The 21,779-nt window shown below is 36.5% G+C and overlaps 1 protein-coding gene across 7 annotated transcripts in view; it reads left to right on the top strand.

Annotated features, from left to right (window-relative positions):
• RXFP1 (relaxin/insulin-like family peptide receptor 1) overlaps positions 1-21,511 on the top strand; it is a 127,239-nt gene extending 105,728 nt beyond the window's left edge. For 5 of the 7 annotated variants that reach the window (XM_011959706.1, XM_011959705.1, XM_011959708.1 and 2 more), the window contains 7 exons: positions 1,777-1,848; positions 6,378-6,449; positions 7,630-7,701; positions 12,966-13,195; positions 15,175-15,585; positions 16,721-16,939; positions 19,894-21,511. In XM_011959706.1, coding sequence (XP_011815096.1) covers positions 1,777-1,848; positions 6,378-6,449; positions 7,630-7,701; positions 12,966-13,195; positions 15,175-15,585; positions 16,721-16,939; positions 19,894-20,192 — 1,375 coding nt within the window. In that variant the 3' untranslated portion in view covers positions 20,193-21,511. The remainder of the gene's footprint in view (positions 1-1,776; positions 1,849-6,377; positions 6,450-7,629; positions 7,702-12,965; positions 13,196-15,174; positions 15,586-16,720; positions 16,940-19,893) is intronic. The other 2 variants (XM_011959711.1, XM_011959707.1) reach the window with 2 other exon arrangements.
• Positions 21,512-21,779: the final 268 nt, after the last annotated feature.

Below are 21,779 nucleotides of genomic sequence, written 5' to 3'. Positions count from 1 at the left end.
TGCATTTGGGCCATGGTGAAAAGTTACTTTGGGTAGAAAGTGGTAGGCAAGGAGACTGGAAACATAGTCAATGGCAAGACATTTGAATACTTAAAGGTTCATTATGGCCGGGTGCAGTGGCTCACACCTGTAATCCCAGCACTTTGGGAGGCTGAGACGGGATGATCGCTTGTGCCCAGGAGTTCGAGACCAGCCTGGGAGACATGAAGAAACCCAGTCTCTATCAAAAATACAAAGATTAGCTGGGCTATGGCTGTAGTCCCAGCTACTCAGGAGGCTGAGAGGGGAGCATGGCTTAAGCCCAGGAGGTGGAGGTTGCAGTGAGCCATTTGTGCCACTGCACTCCAGCCTGGGCGACAGAGGCAGACCCTGTCTCAAATTAATTAATTAATTAATTAAAGGCTGTTTCTGTCACACAATGCAGTTTTGATCATCTCCTAAGGTACAGTAAGCTATTGAAGGAGATTCCAACTCTTTATGAAAGAGATGGAATTTTAGAATAATTCCTTCAGTTGTCTAATCAGAACAATCTATCTTTGTTGACAATTCACCAATAAATATGTAAATAACAACAATAGTCTCCAGGTTCAGTTTACAGCAAAGACATTTATAATATTTATCACATTATATTACCCACTTAGTTTTAAAAACTCAGTCTAAAATTGTCCTACCCTTCGAGGTCAAAAATCTAGCTTTTGCCTTATAAGCAAACCAGCATATATAACAAATACATATTCATTCTCCTACCTATCCCAGTGGCAACAAATATGATTTGGAGATGAATAGAAGAAAAGGTTAGACTTTCCCTTAGTATCTCTTGATCACCTTACAGAGCTCAAGTCTATTGAAACTTTATCTTGTATAAAAGAATCTGAGGCCTTTCACATGAGAGCTGCCACTGTCAAAGCTACCGTGAGAGGTGCTGCTGTCAAAAACCTTTTTAGGACTAAGCTACGAGGTCATACCATGTTAAGCAGGCCCTCTACACACACACAAGATGACATGCAAAGTACCCTACCCCAGGATAGTATGAGATCCTATATATATCAGCTGTGAAAGAAACTCGAACTTGAAATAATACACTTCCATAGTAATCATAACAATCCTAAGCAGAAGACAAAAATTAAGACCACAAACCATGTATCTGTTCTAACACAGAAAAAGAGAACAAAGGAAGAAGGGGCACAACACAGAAATTAAAAGAATTAGAAAATGTGATTGATTAAAACCAGATCAGGCCTGGCACGGTGGCTCACTCCTATAATCCCAGCACTGTGGGAGGCTGAGGCAGTTGGATCACAAGGTCAGGAGTTCGAGACCAACCTGGCCAACATAGTGAAAACCCCGTCTCTACTAAAAATACAAAAATTAGCCAGGCATGGTGGCATGCACCTGTAATCTTAGCTACTCGGGAGGCTGAGGCAGGAGAATCGCTTGAACCCGGGAGATGGAGGTTGAGGCGTGCCAAGATCACACCACTACACTCCCGCCTGGGTGATGGAGCGATACTTCGTCTCAACCAAAAAAAAAAACAACAACAAAAAAAAACAAGATCAAATACCATCAAGTATTTGTCTTCCAGAGGATGATGAAATGGGATAAAATATTTTTATATTTTCCTACTTTGCTCCTTTTTTAAAGTTTTAGACTTCTGGTGATTAATATAACTCACCAATGGCATTGTTGAAAAGTTGTATAGTGGTTTCCTAATGAATTTCAGAACAGTGAATAAAGTCTTAAGAAAATAGTATCACATATTTGCAATTATTTCTCCAGGGATTTAGGAAGTAATAAGATTGAAAATCTTCCACCGCTTATATTCAAGGACCTGAAGGAGCTGTCACAATTGTAAGACTAATATTAATTTTGCCACCTCATTTCTTTATTGTATTATTCTTAAAATTGTGGTCAAATATGCATAACATAAAATTAGCTGTTTTTAAGTGTATAGTTGAGTAGCATTAGCTACATTCACATTGCTGCACAACTATCACTACCATCTACCTCCAGAAGTTTTTCATGTTGCAAAACTGAAACTCTAGCCACTAAACACTAACTTCCCACTCACTCTTCCCCCATCCCCTGGCTACCACCATTCTACTTTGTGTCTGTGTCAATTTGACTACTCTAGATACCTCATAGAAGTGAAATCATGGAATATTTATCTTTTCGTGACAGGCCTATTCTACTTAGCATACTGTCTTCAAGTTTCATTTCTGTTGTAGCAAAAATGAATTTCCTTCCTTCTTAAGACTGAACAATATTTCATTGTGTATATATATTGCAGTGTTTATCTCTTCACCCATTAATGGACATTTGAGTTGCTTCCATCTTTTGGCTATTGTGGATAATGTTACTATGAACCTGGGTGTACAAATATCTGTTGACCCTGCTTTCAATTTTTAGGTATCTACTCTCAAAAGTAGAATTGCTGTTTCATACATTTCTGTCATTTTATTTTTAATGTATGTTTCATTCTGTTTTCCATATGAGTTTAACCATTTTACATTTCCACTACTGGTATACTAGGGTTTCCATTTCTCCACATCCTTCCCAACACTTGGTATTTTCTGTTTTTTTTGAAAATAGGCATGCTAATGGATGTGAAATGGTATCTCACCATGGTTTTGTTTTGTGGTTCCCAGTGATTAGTGATGTTGAGTAACTTTTCATGTGCTTGTTAGCCATTTGGATATCTTCTTGCAGAAAAATCTATTCAAGTCATTCACTCATTTTTCAATTGGATTGTTCAGTTTTTCTGTAGTTGTTAGATTGTTGGAGTTATATATTCTGGATGTTAACTTCTTTTCAGATACATGATTTGCAAATATTTTCTCCCGTTGCATGGGCTGCCTTTTCACTCTATTATGGTGTCCTTTGATGCATAAAAGTTTTTAATTTATATATAGTCTAATTTTTAAATTTCTTCTTTTGTTACTTATGCTTTTGATGTCACATCCAAAATGACACCAATGTCATGAAGCTTTTCCTGTATGATTTCTTCTAAGAGTCTTGTAGTTTTTAGCTTTACCATTTAGGTCTTAAATCCATTTTGAGTTAACTTATGTACGTGGTGTAAGGTAAGGATCCAACTTCATTCTTTTGCATGTGGATGTCCAGTTTTGTCAACACAATGTATTGAAAAGACTACTTTTTCCCCATTGAATGTCATTGGCACCCTTGTTGAAAATCATTTGATCATGTATCTGTGGGTTTGTTCCTGAGCTCTCTATTCTATTCCATTAGTCTACATGTATGCATTTCAGCCAGTACCACACTGATGGCTGTAGCTTTGTAGTATGTTTTGAAATTAAATAGTGTGACATCTCCAATTTTGTTCTTTTTTCAAGATTGTTTGGCTATTTGGGCTCCCTGCGTTTTCCATATGAATTTTAGGATGGATTTTTATATTTCTGCAAAAAAAAGGCAGTGGGATTTTGGCAGATTGCCTTGAATCTGTAGCTCACTTTGAGCAATACTGACATCTTAATATTAAGTCTTCTGATCTGTGAACATAGCATATCTTTCCCTTCATTGGTGTCTTCCTCATTTTCTTTCAGCAATGTTGCACAGTTGCAAGGGTATTTATCTTTCACCTCTTTGGATTAAGTTTATTTAAGTATATTATTCTTTTGATGCTATTGTAAATGGAATTCTTTTCCTAAGTTTCCTTTTGTGATTATTCATTGCGTATAGAAACACAACTGATTTTTGTGTGTTAATTTTGTACCCAACTATGTTGATGAATGTTTTAGTTCAAGTGGATTTCTTTTTAGTTAAATCTTTTGGATATTCTACATATAAGATTACATTATCTGTAAACAGAGACAATTTTTTTCTTCTTTTACAATTTGGATGCCTGCCTTTCATTTATTTTTCTTGCCTAATTATTCTGATTAGGACATCCAACATTATGTTGAATGAAAGTGGTGAAAGCAGGCATCCTTGTCTTGTTCCTGCTCTTAGGGGAAAGCTTTTGGTCTTTTACCATTGAGTGTGGGTTTTCATATGCATCCTTTATTATGTGAGGTAGTTTCCTTTCATTTCTAGTTTGCTGAGTCCACTTCTTTTTTTTTATACAACCCATTGGTCATTGTCATTCTTTCTCTCTTTCCTTCTTTCTGTAACCATGGCTGCCCCAGAAGTTCCTTCCATCCCCCATGTAACTTATGATCTAATCTTCAGTAAATATTTTTGTTTATTTATTCTTTCTTTTCTTTTTTAATTTCATTTTTGTAGAGATGGGGGTCTCATTATGTTGCCCAGGCTGCTCGTATTGGACTTCAAGGCTCATGCCATTCTCCCACCTCGGCCTCCCAAAATGTTGGGATTACAGACATGAGCCACCACACCCAGTCTAAATATTTTAAAAAGAGAAATTTTCCTGAGAAGTTTCCTTTAATCAATGATTATTGTTTCAAGGTGTTGTTTTTCAAAGATTCTGAAATTTTCTCCATTTAAATTTAGCTTTCAGTTCTCTTTAAGAAGGCAGGTGCTTGTAGTCCCAGTGACTTGAGAAGCTGAGGCAGGAGGATCCCTTGAGCCCAGGAGTTCAAGTACAGCCTGAGCAACATAGCAAGTCCCCACTCTAAAAACTTAAAGTATAAAAATAAATTCCCTTTGAAGTCTACTTTTCATTTCATGTTTCATGACTTAAGATTTATTATAAAAGATATGATATATAATTCCATTAATTCAAATTTTGACTAAATGAGATTATTTCATTTCATTTTATTTAAACCATATCTGATCTTAGGCAAAATGGGAAATAGGTACACCTCTTTCTGGGTCCACTACCTCTTCTCTGGTGGCAGCCCTTTCTTGACAGCTCTGCCTTCATGCCCATATTTTATTAGCTCTCACTCTATCACTCTCATAATTACAGAGTATTTACCACAAGCTGGGTACTGTTCTAAGTGTTTTATCTTAATTAATTCACTTAAATGTACAATCAACCCTGTGAGACCAGTGCTATTGCTATCTCTTCATTTCACTGATGAAGAAAAATTATATATATTTATTAGTACAACATGATGTTTTGAAATATGTATACATTGTGGAATGCCTAAACTGGGCTAATTAACATATGCATCATCTCACATATTTATTTTTTGTGGTGAGAACATTTAACATCTACTCTCTTAGCAATTTTCAAGCATGCAATACATTGTTATTGGCGAAAGTCAGCATGTTGCAAAATAGATGTCTTGACCTTATTCCTCCTTTCTAACTGAAATTTTTGTACCTTTTGACCAGTATATTCCAATCCTTCCCCCTCTGCCTCTGGTAACCACATTCTACTCTCTACTTCCATGAGTTCAACTTTTTTAGATTCCACATATAAATGAGATCGTGTGGTAATTGTCTTTCTATGCCTGACTTATTTCATATAGCATAATGTCCTCTAGATTCATTCATGTTGTTGCAAATGACAGGATTTTCTGATTTTTTTTAAGGCTGAATAGTATTCTATTGTGTATGTACACATTTTTTTTTATCAAGTCATCCTTTGATGGACACCTGGGTTGAATCCATACCTTGGCTATTATGAATAATGTTGCAATGAATATGGGAGTACAGAAATCTCTTTAACATACTGATTTTATTTCCTTTGGATATATATCCAGTAGCAGAGTTTCTGGATCACGTGGTAGTTCAATTTTTGATTTTTGAGGAAACCCCATACTATTTTCTATAATGGTTGTACTAATTTATATTCCCACCACCGGTATGCAAGGGCAACCTTTTCTTCAAATCATCCTCAGCACTTATCTTTCATCTTTTTGATAAAAATTATGCTAAAAGGTGTGAGGTAATATTTCACTGTGGTTTCAGTTTGCATTTCTCTGTTGATTAGTGATGTTGAGCATTTTTTCATATACCTGTTAGTCATTTATATGTCTTCTTTTGAAAAATGTCTATTCAAGCCTTTTCCCTAATTTTTAACCAGCTTATTTGTTTTCTTGCTGAGTTATCTGAGTTCCTTACACATTTTGGATATTAACCACTTACCAGATATATGATTTGCAAATATGGTCCCCCATTACACAGGTTGTCTCTTCACTCTGTTGATTGTTTCCTTAGCTGTACAGAGGCTTTTTAGTTTTATGTAATCCCATTCATCTGTTTCACTTTTGTTGCCCATATTTTTGTGGCAATATCCAAAAAAATCATCACCCAGGTTAATGTCCTGGGGCTTTCCACCTCTGTTTCCTTCTAGTCATTTTATAGTTTTACAGTTTAAGTCTTTAATCCATTATGAGTTATAGTATACTTTCGTTCATAAATATTTAGAAGTAACCCAAAATAAACAGATTCACTTGCTTTACTCATGATTTTTAGAAATGACCTATTGCTGCTTTTTTTAAAAAAAACAGGAATCTTTCCTATAATCCAATCCAGAAAATTCAAGCAAACCAATTTGATTATCTTGTCAAACTCAAGTCTCTGTAAGTATTCACATATGGGGATAGTTCTATGATAAAATTGTTTTTTAAATACTAACAATGTATATTTTTATATATTTCTTTCAAATCATAAGCTTTATTTCCAAGACATTAGTTTAGCTCTACAAAAACATATGAGTGCTTGCTGTACTATAAACAGACAACTATTAGTTTTATCTTCTATATTTGTAAATTTTAAAATAATTATGAATTATTTTATATTTTTATATGTCACTAGGAGCTTATACTGATTGGTTTGCTTTGACCCTTCAAAAACATCTGTGCATATTCACTCTCTTAACACTGGGTATTTTATAATTTATTATAGGCATTTTTATCCCAAGATGGAATATTCTAGATTATATAAATCCTTACTTGTACCCACACACAAAAAAAGACAAAAATTCTGTTAGAGTCGAAGAATTGCCTTTAAAGAAAAGCCTCAGGGCTGGCTGAGTATAGTGGCTCACACCTGTAAACTCAGCCCTTTGGGAGTCCGAGGTAGGAGGATTGCTTGAGACCAGGAGTTCAAGAATAATCTGGGCAACATAGGGAGACCATGCCTCTACAAAAAAATTAAAATAAACAAATTGGTTGAGCGTGGTGGCATGTACCTGTGGTCCTAGCTACTTGGGAGGCTGAGGTGGGGACATTGCTTGAGCTTGGAGGTTGAGGCTGCAGTAAGCCATGTTCATACCACCACACTCTAGCCTCTGCAACAGAGGAAGACCTTGTCTCAAAAAAAAAAAAAAAAAAAGTCAGCTTCAGTTCATTTAATTTGAGTGTTCCCTCAGTAAAATGACATTTTATTAGAAAAAAATTTATTAATTAAAAATTACTAGGAAATTTTCAAGGATGTAAAACATCTCTGCTGTTGTAATATTGTATAAAAGAGAATGCTTGTGCATTTATTGCACACATATTTATTGAGCAGTTAAAATGCACAAAGCATTGTGCCATGATCTGTGGGGATCTAAAAAAAAATCAAATAAGGAAGACAATATGTGTATAAATTGCATAATCAGAAGGAGGATGATTTGGGGAAGTGGGTGGGCTGAGTATAATTATTTTGTTCAGAATAAGTGTTAACTAAAAGCATTTTATTAAATTGTCCTTCATGAAAACTCAATTTATTAAACCATGTATAACACATGTTCTTTGATTATTAATTTGATATTTTTAGCAGCCTAGAAGGGATTGAAATTTCAAATATCCAACAAAGGATGTTTAGACCTCTTATGAATCTCTCTCACATGTAAGTAGATATTTTTATTGTTTTTCATCATGATTTTAATATTTGTTTCCATGTGTGTTATAATACGTCCCATCTATTAATATTTTCTACTAATTTGCCAGCTATAAACTGAATGTTTGTGTTCCTCCAAAATTTATATATTGAAATCCTAACCCCAATGCAATGGTACAAGGAGGTAGGGACTTTGAGAAGTGACTAGGTCATGAGAACAGAGCCTTTGTGAGTGGGATTAGTGCCCTTATAAAAGAGACTCTGGTGCAGGCCAGTGGCTCATGCCTCTAATCCCAGCACTTTGGGAAACTGAGGCAGGTGGGTCACCTGAAGTCAAGAGTTCAAGACCAGCCTGGCCAACATGGTGAAACCTCATCTCTACTAAAAATACAAAAATTAGCCAGGCGTGGTGGTGATTCCAGCTACTCGGGAGGCTGAGGCAGGAGAATCACTGGACCCCCGGAGGCAGATGTTGCAGTGAGCCAAGATCGTGCTACTGCACTCCAGGCCAGGCGATAGAGTGAGACTCCGTCTCAAAAAAAAAAAAGAGAGACTGGAGACCACCCTTGCCCCTCCACCTTCTGAACACAGAGAAGGAAGATGGCCATCTATGAAACATGTGGTCCCCTACCAGACACTGAATCTGCTGGCACCTTGATCTTTGCCTTCCCAGCCTCCAGAACTGTGAGAAATAAACATTTATTGTCTAAGTCACTCAGTCTATGGTATTGTTGTTACAGCAGCCAAATGGACTGAGACATGTCTAAACAATAATTAAAACTCTTAAACCTTTGATATTGGGTGAGATGATTTTAGTTTTCCACAATCTGGTAGAATGTCATAGGAGATTTTTTGAATCTCAGGAAACATGAGTGTGAGGGGAATCTACCTGGTCTTGTAAGAAGTTCTCCTCAGCTCTAACAACTGTTCACAAATATTGATGTTTGCCTAATGAGCTAGTAATTTGTGTATAAGGTATGTTAGTCCATTTTGCATTACTATAAAGGAATATCTGAGGCTGGGTGGTTTATAAAGAAGAGTTTATTTTGGCTCACAGTTCTGCAAGTTGTTAAGAGAAGCATGGCACCAACCTCTAATTTTGGTGAGGTCATCAGGAAAGCTTTTAATCATGGCAGAGGACAAAGAGGGAGTAGGTGTGTCAAATGGCGAGAGAGATAGCCAGAGAGAAGAGGAGGTGCCAGCTCTTTTTAACAATCAGATTTCATGTGAAATAATAGGAGAACTCACTTATTACTGCAGGAAGGACACCACACCATTCATGAGGGATCTACCCCATGACCCAAGCACCTCCTACTGGGCCCCACCTCCAACACTGGGAATCAACTTTTGACATGAGATTTGGAGTAGACACATATCCAAACTATATCACATGGTACAAGTGCTACCAGATGAAGAGGAAGGAATTTATATAAGCAACATAAAATAATTACAAATAAATCAGCGCTGCAAATGAAGGTAGTTAGGAAGAAATCTTTCTCAATGAAAATGTTCCCAAATGTCAGGGCATGATTCAAGCAAGCATTCATGGATGAGATGGTAAACTTTGAAAAATCTTTTCTTCAAAGAGTATGTCTGGTTGTACCTGTGATTACATGCTTTAGGAGCATTTTTTAATTGAATGCAATTTTATAGCAGTTATTGGAATGATCCATGCCACAGAAATTAATTTTCAATAATTTAGAAAATGTCAGCTACCATCAACTCTGTAATCTTGCTTGTATTTTAAGTCTAACACAGAACACTATTTTTGTTTTCCATAATTCCTCAGAAAGATGGCTTATAAAAGATTCCTTGCTTGTACGCAACATAAAGCAATCTGACTAAATTAAACATAACAGAATTTGTTATGTTATAACATATTATAAATGTTATAACACAAAATCTGAGGAATAATTTATAGCCACTGGAATTATCCATCCAAGTGTCATTCAATCAGATTCAGAGTCCCAGAAGAGAGAATCTACTTGATCGTCTAGGGCACTTACCTACTCTGGGCTAGGGATTGCCTCCACTGAAGGTCCCGCCATAACTTCTCAGAAAGGGAGAAGTAATTCTCTCAAAGGAAATCAGAACACTATTATTAGAAGAGTGATTGAGTGCTGGGCAGCCAAAGTAGCAAACAAAGAGTTACTATAATTCTGTGGATAAAAGCAAAACTTCAGCCTAAGACACATAAAGCAAAGTAAAATACCAATCAACACTCCTTCTTTCCTCATGTTCTGCTCTCCTGTCCTTCATGGTTTACAGAATAAATGGATATAACCGAATGGAAATATCAGCAATTGACCTTGAACTTGACAGGACAAATTGTAATCAAGTTTTTATCTTTTCTTACTATAGCTCTTTATACACTGAAGATCATTTATATTTTTTGGCAGAACACATGGCTTTATAGGCAAATAGATCTAATTTGAAGTTCAATTTGCATATTTAGTAGAAAATTTCCTAGGAAATAACTTGCCTCCATTGAAGATTCATCTTGTCCTATAATGATGCTAACACCTACCTCACAGAATTCATTTGAGAACTTATTTCTGATACTTAAGAAATGCTCAATAAAGGGTGTTGGTGTTGGTGGTAACACAGTAGTAATTATAAATTATTCACATAGCATATTTATCAACAAGGAAAGTCTCTCTATTGATGAAAGAAGTCACTCAACAAACATTTATTGACCCCTTTATTCTGTACCAAAATCGTGTGAGAGATAGGCATGTTAGCAAGTAGTTACAGATAACATAATTTCTTTTATTTTTTCTTTTACTGTGGTACTTTCATGTTTAAAATCTTTAATATTATTTTGTTATTTTTATTAATTGACATAATAATTGCACATCTTCGTGGGGTACATAGTGATGTTTTGGTACATACAATGTATAGTGATCAGATCAGGATAAAGGATAATTCGCATATCCATCTTCTCAAACGTTTATCATTTCTTTGTGTTCAGAACATTCAATATCCTCCTTCTAGCTATTTGAAACCACACATTATTGTTAACTATAGACATCCTACCATGATATAGAAGATGAGAACTTACTCTCCTTTCTAGTTGTAACTTTGAATTCTTTAATAAATCTCCTCTCTTCCTTCTCCTTACTCTCCCCAGCCTGTAGTATCCTCTGTTCTAATTTTACTTCTGTAAGATCAATATTTTTAGCTTCCATATATGAATGAGAACATGAGGTATTTAACATTATTCTTGGTTTATTCCACTTAATGTAATGTCCTCCATTTCCCTCCTTGTTGCCACAATGACAGAATTTCATTGTTTTTTTAAAACTGAATATTCCATTGTGTATATCTACCACATTTTTTTATCCATTCATCTGTTCATCAACACCTGGGTTGATTCCATATCTTGGCTATTGTGAATAGTGCTGAAGTAGCATTGTTTGTATGGGGTAATTACTGAGGTTTGTTGCCTCACGCCAAAGAAATTAAGGACGTGGACACACAAGGAGTGAGTTTAAGGGCAGAGGTTTAATAGGGGAGACAAAGAAGAAAGCTCTCTCTCCTGCAGAGAGAGGGGGGCTACTGAATAGGTCTTCCAGTTCTGTAGTGAAATGCACAGGGTTTTATGCAGTAGCTTGAGGAGGCCATGTTTGATTTACATAGGGCCCAAAAGATTGCTTGGACCAGTTGTGCCATTTGCATAGCATGCAAGGAAGCTGACTGCCCCACCCTAATCTTTCATTATGCAGATGGGTTCTCCACCTGGCTGGCACCATGTTGTCTGCTTCTGTACTATACACGTGGTTGACAAAGAAAAGGAAAGATGGAGCCTCCATGTTGAACATACTTAGCCCCCAAGTAGCCTTTTCCAATTGGCACAGCTGCCAGCATTCACCTGTGCAAGCTTCTAGCTTGCTTTTCTATGTCTGCAGCTTGATTTTTCAGGATGCTCTTTGTTAGAAAAGAAATTATTTGGGGGCTGCTTTTTATTAAAAGAGAAAGCTTACTGAGGACTCTCTTACCCTCACTAACTGCCTAAATACTTTCTTTTTAGCTTCTGTATCAGTGCTGCAATAAACATGGGGGTGCAGATATGTCTTTGATATGATTTTCTTTTCTTTGAATATATTCTCAGGAATGAGATTCTTGGATCATATTCTAGTTCTTTTTTTTTTTTTTTTTTTGGAGACAGAGTCTTGCTCTGTCGCCCAGGATGGAGTGCAGTGGTGTGATCTTGGCTCACTGCAACCTCTGCCCCCACAGGTTTAAGTGATTCTCCTGCCTCAGCCTCCCAAGTAGCTGGGACTACAAGTGTGCACCACCATGCCGGCTAATTTTTTGTATTTTTAGTAGAGACAGAGTTTCACCGTGTTAACCAGGATGGTCTCAATCTCCCGACCGTGTGATCTGCCCACCTCAGCCTCCCAAAGTGCTAGGATTACAGGCATGAGCCACCGCCCCTGGCCCATATGCTAGTTCTATTTGCAGTTTTCTGAGGAACCCCCATATTGTTCTCCATAGTGCCTATACTAATTTACATTCCCGCCAATAAGAGTTTCCTTTTCTCCAGATTCCCACCAGCATTTGTTACTTTTTGGTCTTTTTGATAATAGCCATCCATCCAACCTTGGAGTAAGATGATACCTCATTGTGGTTTTAATTCCCATTTCCTTGATCATGAGTGAGGTTGAGCATTTTTTCAAGTATGGGTTGGCCGTTTGTATGTCTTCTTTTGAGAAATATCTGTTCAGATCATTTGCCTCTTTTTTAATCGGATTTTTTCTTTTCTTTTTTTTTCTTTTTTCTTCTTTTCTTTTCTTTTTTTTTTTTTTTTGTTGGTGTTGAAATAACATAACTTCAATAACAAAAAGCCAGGGAAGCACAGAAGAGAAAACACTTAACTCTTCCCCTGAGGGTTAGAAAGCAATCACTTGCAGCACAATAGGGGCTGTGTAACTGCATTTACATATACTAAACATCGAAAGTACAATAAAGGTTTCTCTGGAGGGATTCATTCTCTTGATCACATCTGACAGTTTGTATTCTAAGACATGTCTAACACTTGTTATATTTATTATGCCTATTTGCTACTCTCACCCACACATTCTTTAACAGTGAAATCAAGCTAATGATAATTGGATGTAAGTTTAAAGTTTGAGAATCCCTAATATTTTAGTTCTCTCAGTTTCATCTTAAGACATTTTCTTTCTACCGATAAAATGTAGGAAATAAATATGAATGTAAGGTGACACTGAATTAAATGGAAAATCTTAATTTACCTTCTCTTTGTATACCAGATATTTTAAGAAATTCCAGTACTGTGGGTATGCACCACATGTTCGCAGCTGTAAACCAAACACTGATGGAATTTCATCTCTAGAGAATCTCTTGGCAAGCATTATTCAGAGAGTATTTGTCTGGGTTGTATCTGCAGTTACCTGCTTTGGAAACATTTTTGTCATTTGCATGCGACCTTATATCAGGTCTGAGAACAAGCTGTATGCCATGTCAATCATTTCTCTCTGCTGTGAGTATTTCCTGGTTAAAGGGGAATTGTAGTTTTGAAATATATGAAAGCATTATTATTAGAAAATAAGTTATGTGAGTGGTAGAATTATGGAATTTTACATTTTTCTCCTTTTTGCTTGTATGCTGTTTTCACATTTTCTTCAAAGAAAATAGAATTACTTTAGCAATAAGAAAAAATATGTTTTTTTAAACTAGGAAATTTAATCACCTTACACAAATTAACAAAGCTTTCACTTACTAGTTCTCTCTCATACGGTGGCTCCAAAGGCACAATATTTTGTTGAAGCATCTAAAATCTTTCACTACAAATAAAATTGCAACCTCCTGTCATCACAATTTTACATGCAGACCTGTACTTACTTTTTTATTTGTATGTCCAGTTCACAGATATTGACTTAACAACTACATGTTTTCCTGATCTCTGAGCTACTAGAAGTTTTTTCCACTCTAACTGAAATGTGTAAATAAGAAAATGTTTTCAGGGAGTATTCATTTTTTCAAAAAGTTGTTGCAATGTAATGGCAAGGTATTATGTTAAATGAACACTGCAAAGAAAAATAAGGAAGAAACCAGTCCTCAGGATGTTTGCAGTGTAGGTCAAGTGGCCTAGAATTTATCCATGCTCCCTTAAGCAAGCAAAGCATCACTCTACATGCGGTTCTACTTTTGTGCGTGTGCTGCCCCCATGTACTGTCCCCATCCTTATTTAAACTCTGATGTCTAAATGGTTTTTTTTTTTATTGCAAGCTATGTAAGAAACAGAACTCAGAAACCATTTACTATTTTGTATTGCTAGCTACAAAATTTTTAGCAAGTTCAATTTCCCTGGTGAAGCCTAGACTATAACTTCAGAGTTAAAGGCTTAGGGTCAGCCTTATGATTTATACAGTGATGTGATTTTAGGGATTTTGTGTAGAATGCTTGTGCAGTCCAAAAATCTCACCCACTTTCTGATATGTAACGTTTGCTTAAAAAGAAATATGCCAAGTAGTCTAAGAGAGCTAATTCCTGGGACTGGACACCCTAAAAAGAGACAGGAAAAGATGTAAAAATTGAAAGACAGAGGAAACAGTAGTGCTTAGACCAACTCTGGTAAGTAATTTAAGCCCCTTAAAATTGTACTGACTGCAAAGCAGTTCATAATTATTCATATCTCTTAAATTATAGGCTTCAAAATTCAGTCATTGGCCGGGCGCGGTGGCTCAAGCCTGTAATCCCAGCACTTTGGGAGGCCGAGACGGGCGGATCACGAGGTCAGGAGATCGAGACCATCCTGGCTAACACGGTGAAACCCCGTCTCTACTAAAAATACAAAAAATTAGCCGGGCAAGGTGGCCGGCGCCTGTGGTCCCAGCTACTCGGGAGGCTGAGGCAGGAGAATGGCGTGAACCCGGGAGGCGGAGGTTGCAGTGAGCTGAGATCCAGCCACTGCACTCCAGCCTGAGCGACAGAGCAAGACTCCGTCTCAAAAAAAAAAAAAAAAAAAAAATTCAGTCATAACTCTATCACAGGAACTTGTGAATTACTTTCTCCAAAATTTTATGTGATGCCTTGAGCTTGTTGCGTTGGTTGAATTTCAGTGGAAGAGCTGAACCAAATAATGCCAACCTCATCTAAGTCCCTAACTGAATGCTCTACGTGATTGCATTTTGTTCATTTATTCAGCACTTCTACGTGAGGGGTCTAGAACAGAGAATACAATAGACAAGATCTCTGCTCTTAAAGACTTGCACTTGAAAGGAAAATGAAGACATGATTGCATAATTAATTGTAGAGAGTACCTTTGAGAGTGGTTACCAAAGAGAGTCTATGAATAGATCCTCAGATGTAAATGAATTCTTAGGAGAATAAAAATTACCTTTTCCTGAGAGAGAAGAAACTTGGCTATTTTTTCTAGCATTAAAAATATTATTGCTTATTGATGATTTCATGATACCTATTTATTTCTCTAAATTTGTGAAACTATGACTCCTCTAGGTGCCGACTGCTTAATGGGAATATATTTATTCGTGATCGGAGGCTTTGACCTAAAGTTCCGTGGAGAATACAATAAGCACGCGCAGCTGTGGATGGAGAGTACTCACTGTCAGCTTGTAGGATCTTTGGCCATTCTGTCCACAGAAGTATCAGTTTTACTGTTAGCTTTTCTGACACTGGAAAAATACATCTGCATTGTCTATCCTTTTAGATGTGTGAGACCTGGAAAATGCAGAACAATTACAGTTCTGATTCTCATTTGGATTACTGGGTTTATAGTGGCTTTCATTCCATTGAGCAATAAGGAATTTTTCAAAAACTACTATGGCACCAATGGAGTATGCTTCCCTCTTCATTCAGAAGACACAGAAAGTATTGGAGCCCAGATTTATTCAGTGGCAATTTTTCTTGGTAAGAAACTAAGAAACTAATGTTCATAAGTTTTTATTTCAAATATTCCAACCAGCTGTTAGTAAGAATGAGGGTGAATTCTATCAGAATCCCCAGCAAGGATTTTCCTCCCCAAATTATACTGTTACGTAAATTCCAATCTGACACAGCTTAATAAAAGACACTAAACACCTTTATTTCATGTATTCACCCTAAACATGCTAAGTAACATATGTTTTGGCTCTTTGCTTTATTATATGAACATAATGGTATTTCTTATCTTTTCAAATTCATGTGTGTAGCAACACACATCTCTGGCTTGCGAGTGTACATACAACTGTTCTAAACCAGCAATGTAAAAATATTCTCAGAGTACAGCAAAAAGTAACTGGATTAGAAAAAAAAATCACTAGGCCAGGCACAATGGCTTATGCTATAATCTCAGTGCTTTGGGAGGCCAAGGTGGGAGGATCACTTGAGGCCAGGAGTTGAGACTAGCCTGGGCAACATAGCAAGACCCCATCTCTACAAAATTATTTTTAAAAAATTAGCTGGTGTGAGGCGCAGTGGCTCATACCTGTAACCCCAGCACTTTCAGAGGCCGAGGCGGGCTGATCACAAGGTCAGGAGTTCAAGACCAGCCTGACCAATATGGTAAAACCCCGTCTCTACTAAAAATACAAAACTTAGCCAGGCATGGTGGTACACACCTGCAGTCCCAGCTACTTGGGAGGCTGAGGCAGGAGGATTGCTTGAGTCCAGGAGTTGGAGGCTGCAGTGAGCTATGAATGTACCACTGCATTTCAGTCAGTGACAAAGCAAGAACTCATCTCTAAAAAAATTAAAAATAAAACATCACTAATACTAGAAAGCTTAAAAACCCAAGATATTCATTGAATTACTGTAATTTCAATATCTCATTTTAAAAGTAAACATTTTAGCATTCTTCACTACTTCCACAAAGCCTCATCTCAAAAAAATCATGATTTTTGTGGACTTTAGTAATTCTTTATGAAGAAAAAACCCACACATTATAGTCTTTGTATCTTTAGTAATAACATCTTTGTATCTTTAGTAATAAAAATGTTTTATTTATGTTTGTTCATTTTGAAAAAATATTTCTATACATTAATAATACTGTTTGTATTCCAAATAGGTATTAATTTGGCTGCATTTATCATCATAGTTTTTTCCTATGGAAGCATGTTTTATAGTGTTCATCAAAGTGCCATAACAGCAACTGAAATACAGAATCAAGTTAAAAAAGAGATGATCCTTGCCAAACGTTTTTTCTTTATAGTATTTACTGATGCATTATGCTGGATACCCATTTTTGTAGTGAAATTTCTTTCACTGCTTCAGGTAGAAATACCAGGTACAATATTTTTTTTCTCTCCTTAAAGAAATAATAAATCTGTTTGTGCAGTGTTCTTTTAAGGAAGACAGTTAGAATTCTTAACACTAAACAATTTAAAGAATTGTACATCAGAGCCGGGCACAGTGGCTCATGCCTGTAATCCCAGCACTCTGGGAGGCCAAGATGGGCAGATCACTTGAGGTCAGGAGTTTGAGGCCAGCCTGGCCACCATGGGAAAACCCCATCTCTACTAAAAATACAAAAATTAGCTGGGCATGGTGGTGCACTGCTGTAGTCCCAGCTACTCAGGAGGCTAAGGCATAAGAATTGCTTGAACTCGGGAGGCAGAGGTTGCAGTGAGCCGAGATTGCACCTCCAGCCTGGGTGACAAAGCCCCCCCCCCCAAAAAAAAATTGTAAGTCATAGTTTTAGGTACTTTTGGCTATGTTCATCAATATAACATTTACTGGAAAAGAACTATTTTTTTCCATAAATGCCTAATAATACAATTACTATGGGAACAAAGAAGCAATGAGTGACCAAAACAAATTAAATACAGTGTTGAAATTCTAATCATCACATGCTTAAGGTGACTAGAAAGAAACAGGCCGAAGCAATTCTCAAATGATTACTGCATTTTTTTCAGAATGTAAGAAAATTTTCTTCCTGTAATACATGCAATTTAGTGAAGATCATGCCAGAGTGTGAGAAATAATAGAAGCAAACATTCTTGGCATTTAAAAAGAATGTAGGCTGGTGTGGTGGCTCACGCCTGTAATCTGGTACTTTGAGAGGCCAGTGTGGGAGGATCACTTGAGCCCAGGAGTTCGAAGCTGCAGTGAGCCGTGATCCTGTCTCAAAAAAATAAAAAAAAAAAACAAAAAACAATGTACATTACATCCATTAGGATGACTACTATTTTGAAAAAACACACATACGAGAAAAAAAAAACCAGTGTTGGTAAAGATGTGGAGAAATTGGAATCCTTGTGAATTGCTGGTAGAAAAATAAATGGTACAGCTGCTATGGAAGACAATATGGCAGTTACCATCCAATTTAAACATAGAGTTACCATCCAATGTGGAAATTCTCCTAAGAAAAAAACCAAAACAATTGAAAGCAGGGACTCAAACAGATATCTGTACACCCATGTTGATAGCAGCATTATTCACAATAGCCAAAAGTTAGAAGCAACACAAATGTCCATAGATTAGGTAAATGGATAAACAAAATGTGGTACATACACACAATGGATTAGTATTTAGTCTTGTAAAGGAAGGAAATTTTGACAAATGCTGCAATATAGATGAACCTTGAAGATACTGTGCTAAGTGAAATAAGTTAGACACAAAAGGACAAATATTTTATTTCACTTACATGACGTTTCTGATATAGTCAGATTCATAGAACATAGAACGGTGTTTTCTAGGGGTTGGGGTAAGGGAGAATGGAGAGTGATTGTTTAACAGGCATTGAGTTTCCATTTGGGAGATGAAATCATTCTGGAGATGGATGGTGGTTATGGTACAACAATGTGAACATACTTAGTGCCACTGAGCTGTCCACTTAAAAATGGTTACATTATATTTTATGTTATGCATATTTTACCACAATGAAAAGTGCATATATCCTGTTAAATATATATATGTATATTTATATATATAAAATGCAGTTTATATTCACATTTTAAAATTTTCACGTAGCGGGGCGCAGTAGCTCACACTTGGCAATCCCAGCACTTTGGGAGGCTGAGGTGGGCAGATCACTTGCGGTCAGGAGTTGGAGACCAGCCTGGCCAACATGGTGAAACCCCATCTCTACTAAAAACACAAAAATTTAGCTGGGCATGGTGGCATGCACTTGTAGTCCCAGCTACTTGGAAGGCTGAGGCACGAGAATGCTTGAACCTGGGAGGGAGAGGCTGCAGTGAGCGGAGACTGCGCCACTGCAGTACAACCTGGGTGATAGAGGGAGACTCTGTCTCAGGAGAAAAAAAAAAACAATTGTATGTATTAATACATAATTTTAATTGTGTTCTGTACTATGGATGACGGTGATAGTATCTTACATTTTATGAACAACAAAAAGAAGGCCAAGGGGGGAGGACTGCTTGAACCCAGGATATTGAAACCAGCCTGGACAACATAAGGAGACCCTGAGACCCCAACTCTTCAAAACATAAAAAAATAAAAAATTAGCGGGGCATGGTGGCACATGCCTGTGGTCCCAGCTACTCAAGAGGGTGAGGTACAGGGGTCACTTGGGCCCAGGAGGCCGAGACTGCAGTGAGCCATGTTCACACCACTGCACTCCAGCCTGAGCAACAGCATGAGACCCTGTCTCAAAAACAAAAACATAAAGCGTAATGACAGCACCAATTAAATTATAACAAAATCAGAGTATTTTGGTATTTGTATGTATACTAGAGTGATTTTTAAGATGGGTTTAGCCAAAGTTATTTTTTACAGAAATAAATATCTCGTCGAAAGCCAAAAAAATGCACACTTTGTTTTAAAATCAAGTGGCAAAAAGAAATATATTAAATAAAAGTGTACATATTCTGACAAATACTATATGCACTATTAAAATACTTGAAAAGTCTTTTAATTATTAGGCACTTAAATCTATGACTTAAATACTAAACAATATGCTTTTTTTCCTAAAATATAATCATAATATGTAATCACTTTGTGAAAAATATTTCTACCTAAAGGAATATTTTTGTTGATGTATTCAAGAAGAGCTACTTAGCAAAGAATGCCATTCTGTTTCAGCACTAGTATTCCCCTCACACACTGGCACTCTGGAAAGATATATTGGAAACAAATATAGACTTGGTATTTAATTATGTGACCTCAAAGGAAAAAAATTAAAACTCAAAAAGGGGTTGGAATGAAAGAAACAAGGAAATTGGGTTTCTATACCTTATAAACATCTGTAAACACTAAAACTATTCCATTTTTCTTTTCTAGGTACCATAACCTCTTGGGTAGTGATTTTTATTCTGCCCATCAACAGTGCTTTGAACCCAATTCTCTATACTCTGACCACAAGACCATTCAAAGAAATGATGCATCAGTTTTGGTATAACTACAGACAAAGAAGATCTATGGACAGCAAAGGTCAGAAAACATATGCTCCATCGTTCATCTGGGTGGAAATGTGGCCACTGCAGGAGATGCCACCTGAGTTAATGAAGCCGGACCTTTTTACATACCCCTGTGAAATGTCACTGATTTCTCAATCAACAAGACTCAATTCCTATTCATGACTGACTCTGAAACTCATTTCTTCACAGAGAATACTGTGGGGGTGCTTCATGAGGGATTTACTGGTATGAAATGAATACCACAAAATTAATTTATAATAATGGCTAAGATAAATAGTTCACAAGGACATGAGGAAAAATAAAAAGGACTAATGCTCTTACAAAGGGAAGTAATTATATCAATTATATATATATATTAGTAGACATTTTACATAAGAAATTAAGAGAAATCTACTTCAGTAACATTCATTCATTTTTCTAACATGCATTTATTGAGTACCCACTACTATATGCATAGCATTGCAATAAATTCCTGGAAGTAGACAGTGCAGAACCTTTCAATTTGTAGATTGTGTTTAATTACAAAAGACTATACAAAGTCCATCTACAGTTCCTAAAGTAGAGCTTTGCCTGTCATGTGCATCAGCAAGAATCATAGGCACTTTTAAATAAAGGTTTAAAATTTTGGAATACTCATTGTAATTGCATCATAGAAAATGTCTGACTGTTTGCAAAATAATATTCTATTTTAAGAATCCATCTTACCTCTCTTTAAGTCTCCATACATTTGAAAGCCAACACAACATATTTATTACTATGAAAAAAGATGCTTTGCTAGAAACACAAAAACAGCACTTCTTTTGGCACTTCCTGCCCAATTTTCTCTTTGCTTTAAATGAACATCATCAAATGAGATTGAAATAGGAGAGTATAAGTACTGCAGAGAAGTGGATCAGAAAAGCTAGGATGAGGATAAACATTTAGATCCGTGGAAACTCCTAAAATATATCCTCGTATGGTCAGTTAACTGATTTTCAACAAGGATGCCAAGAGAAACATAAAAAGGCTTTGCAACAAACCACGCTGTTTTAAGAACAGACTTAAGTGGTTTAATTCACCCTCTTTAGATGGGTGAATGTTATGGTATGTGAAGTATCTCAATAAAGCAGTTAAAATGAAAAAGAGCTAGAATGCACTGATTCAGGAACTTAATTTCAGGAAGGGAAGTCTATGTACATATGTACATGTTTCACTTTAAGCAGAAAATCGTTCTTCAAGAAATGACTTTCCCTTCTCTTTAAACTGCCAGCACGTAAGATACTAACTTTTTAACTAGTTGTTCTTCTCTAGTCTCTAAGTTATTAGAATTTTTTGCTTTCATAATTTAAAACCTTTAAGTAGGAAAAGAAAATGTTTTCAGATAGTTTCAAATACACCAAAAACATCTGAAACACGAAAACACTGGAACCAAACCATAATGCACTCATCAAATATATAGTTGTATAGATTTATTTTGAAAATAAATTATCTGAAATTTAACTCTATTAAAAATGGATTGCTTTGGGTTTTTTTCTCTGCTTACTTGGAATAATCTCAATAAGTTTTCTACGTGAAGAACATGGTATAATTTCAATGTAACTCAGAACATAATAGAAAACTATAGTTCTGCCGGGCGCGGTGGCTCAAGCCTGTAATCCCAGCACTTTGGGAGGCTGAGATGGGCGGATCACGAGGTCAGGAGTTCGAGACCATCCTGGCTAACACGGTGAAACCCCGTCTCTACTAAAAAAATACAAAAAGCTAGCCGGG

The sequence above is a fragment of the Colobus angolensis genome, unplaced genomic scaffold (assembly GCF_000951035.1).
Source record: "Colobus angolensis palliatus isolate OR3802 unplaced genomic scaffold, Cang.pa_1.0 Scaffold5, whole genome shotgun sequence".
In the NCBI taxonomy this organism is placed as follows: domain Eukaryota; kingdom Metazoa; phylum Chordata; class Mammalia; order Primates; family Cercopithecidae; genus Colobus; species Colobus angolensis.
Note: the sequence above shows the minus strand (reverse complement) of the source record. Positions and strands in the feature narration are given on the sequence as shown.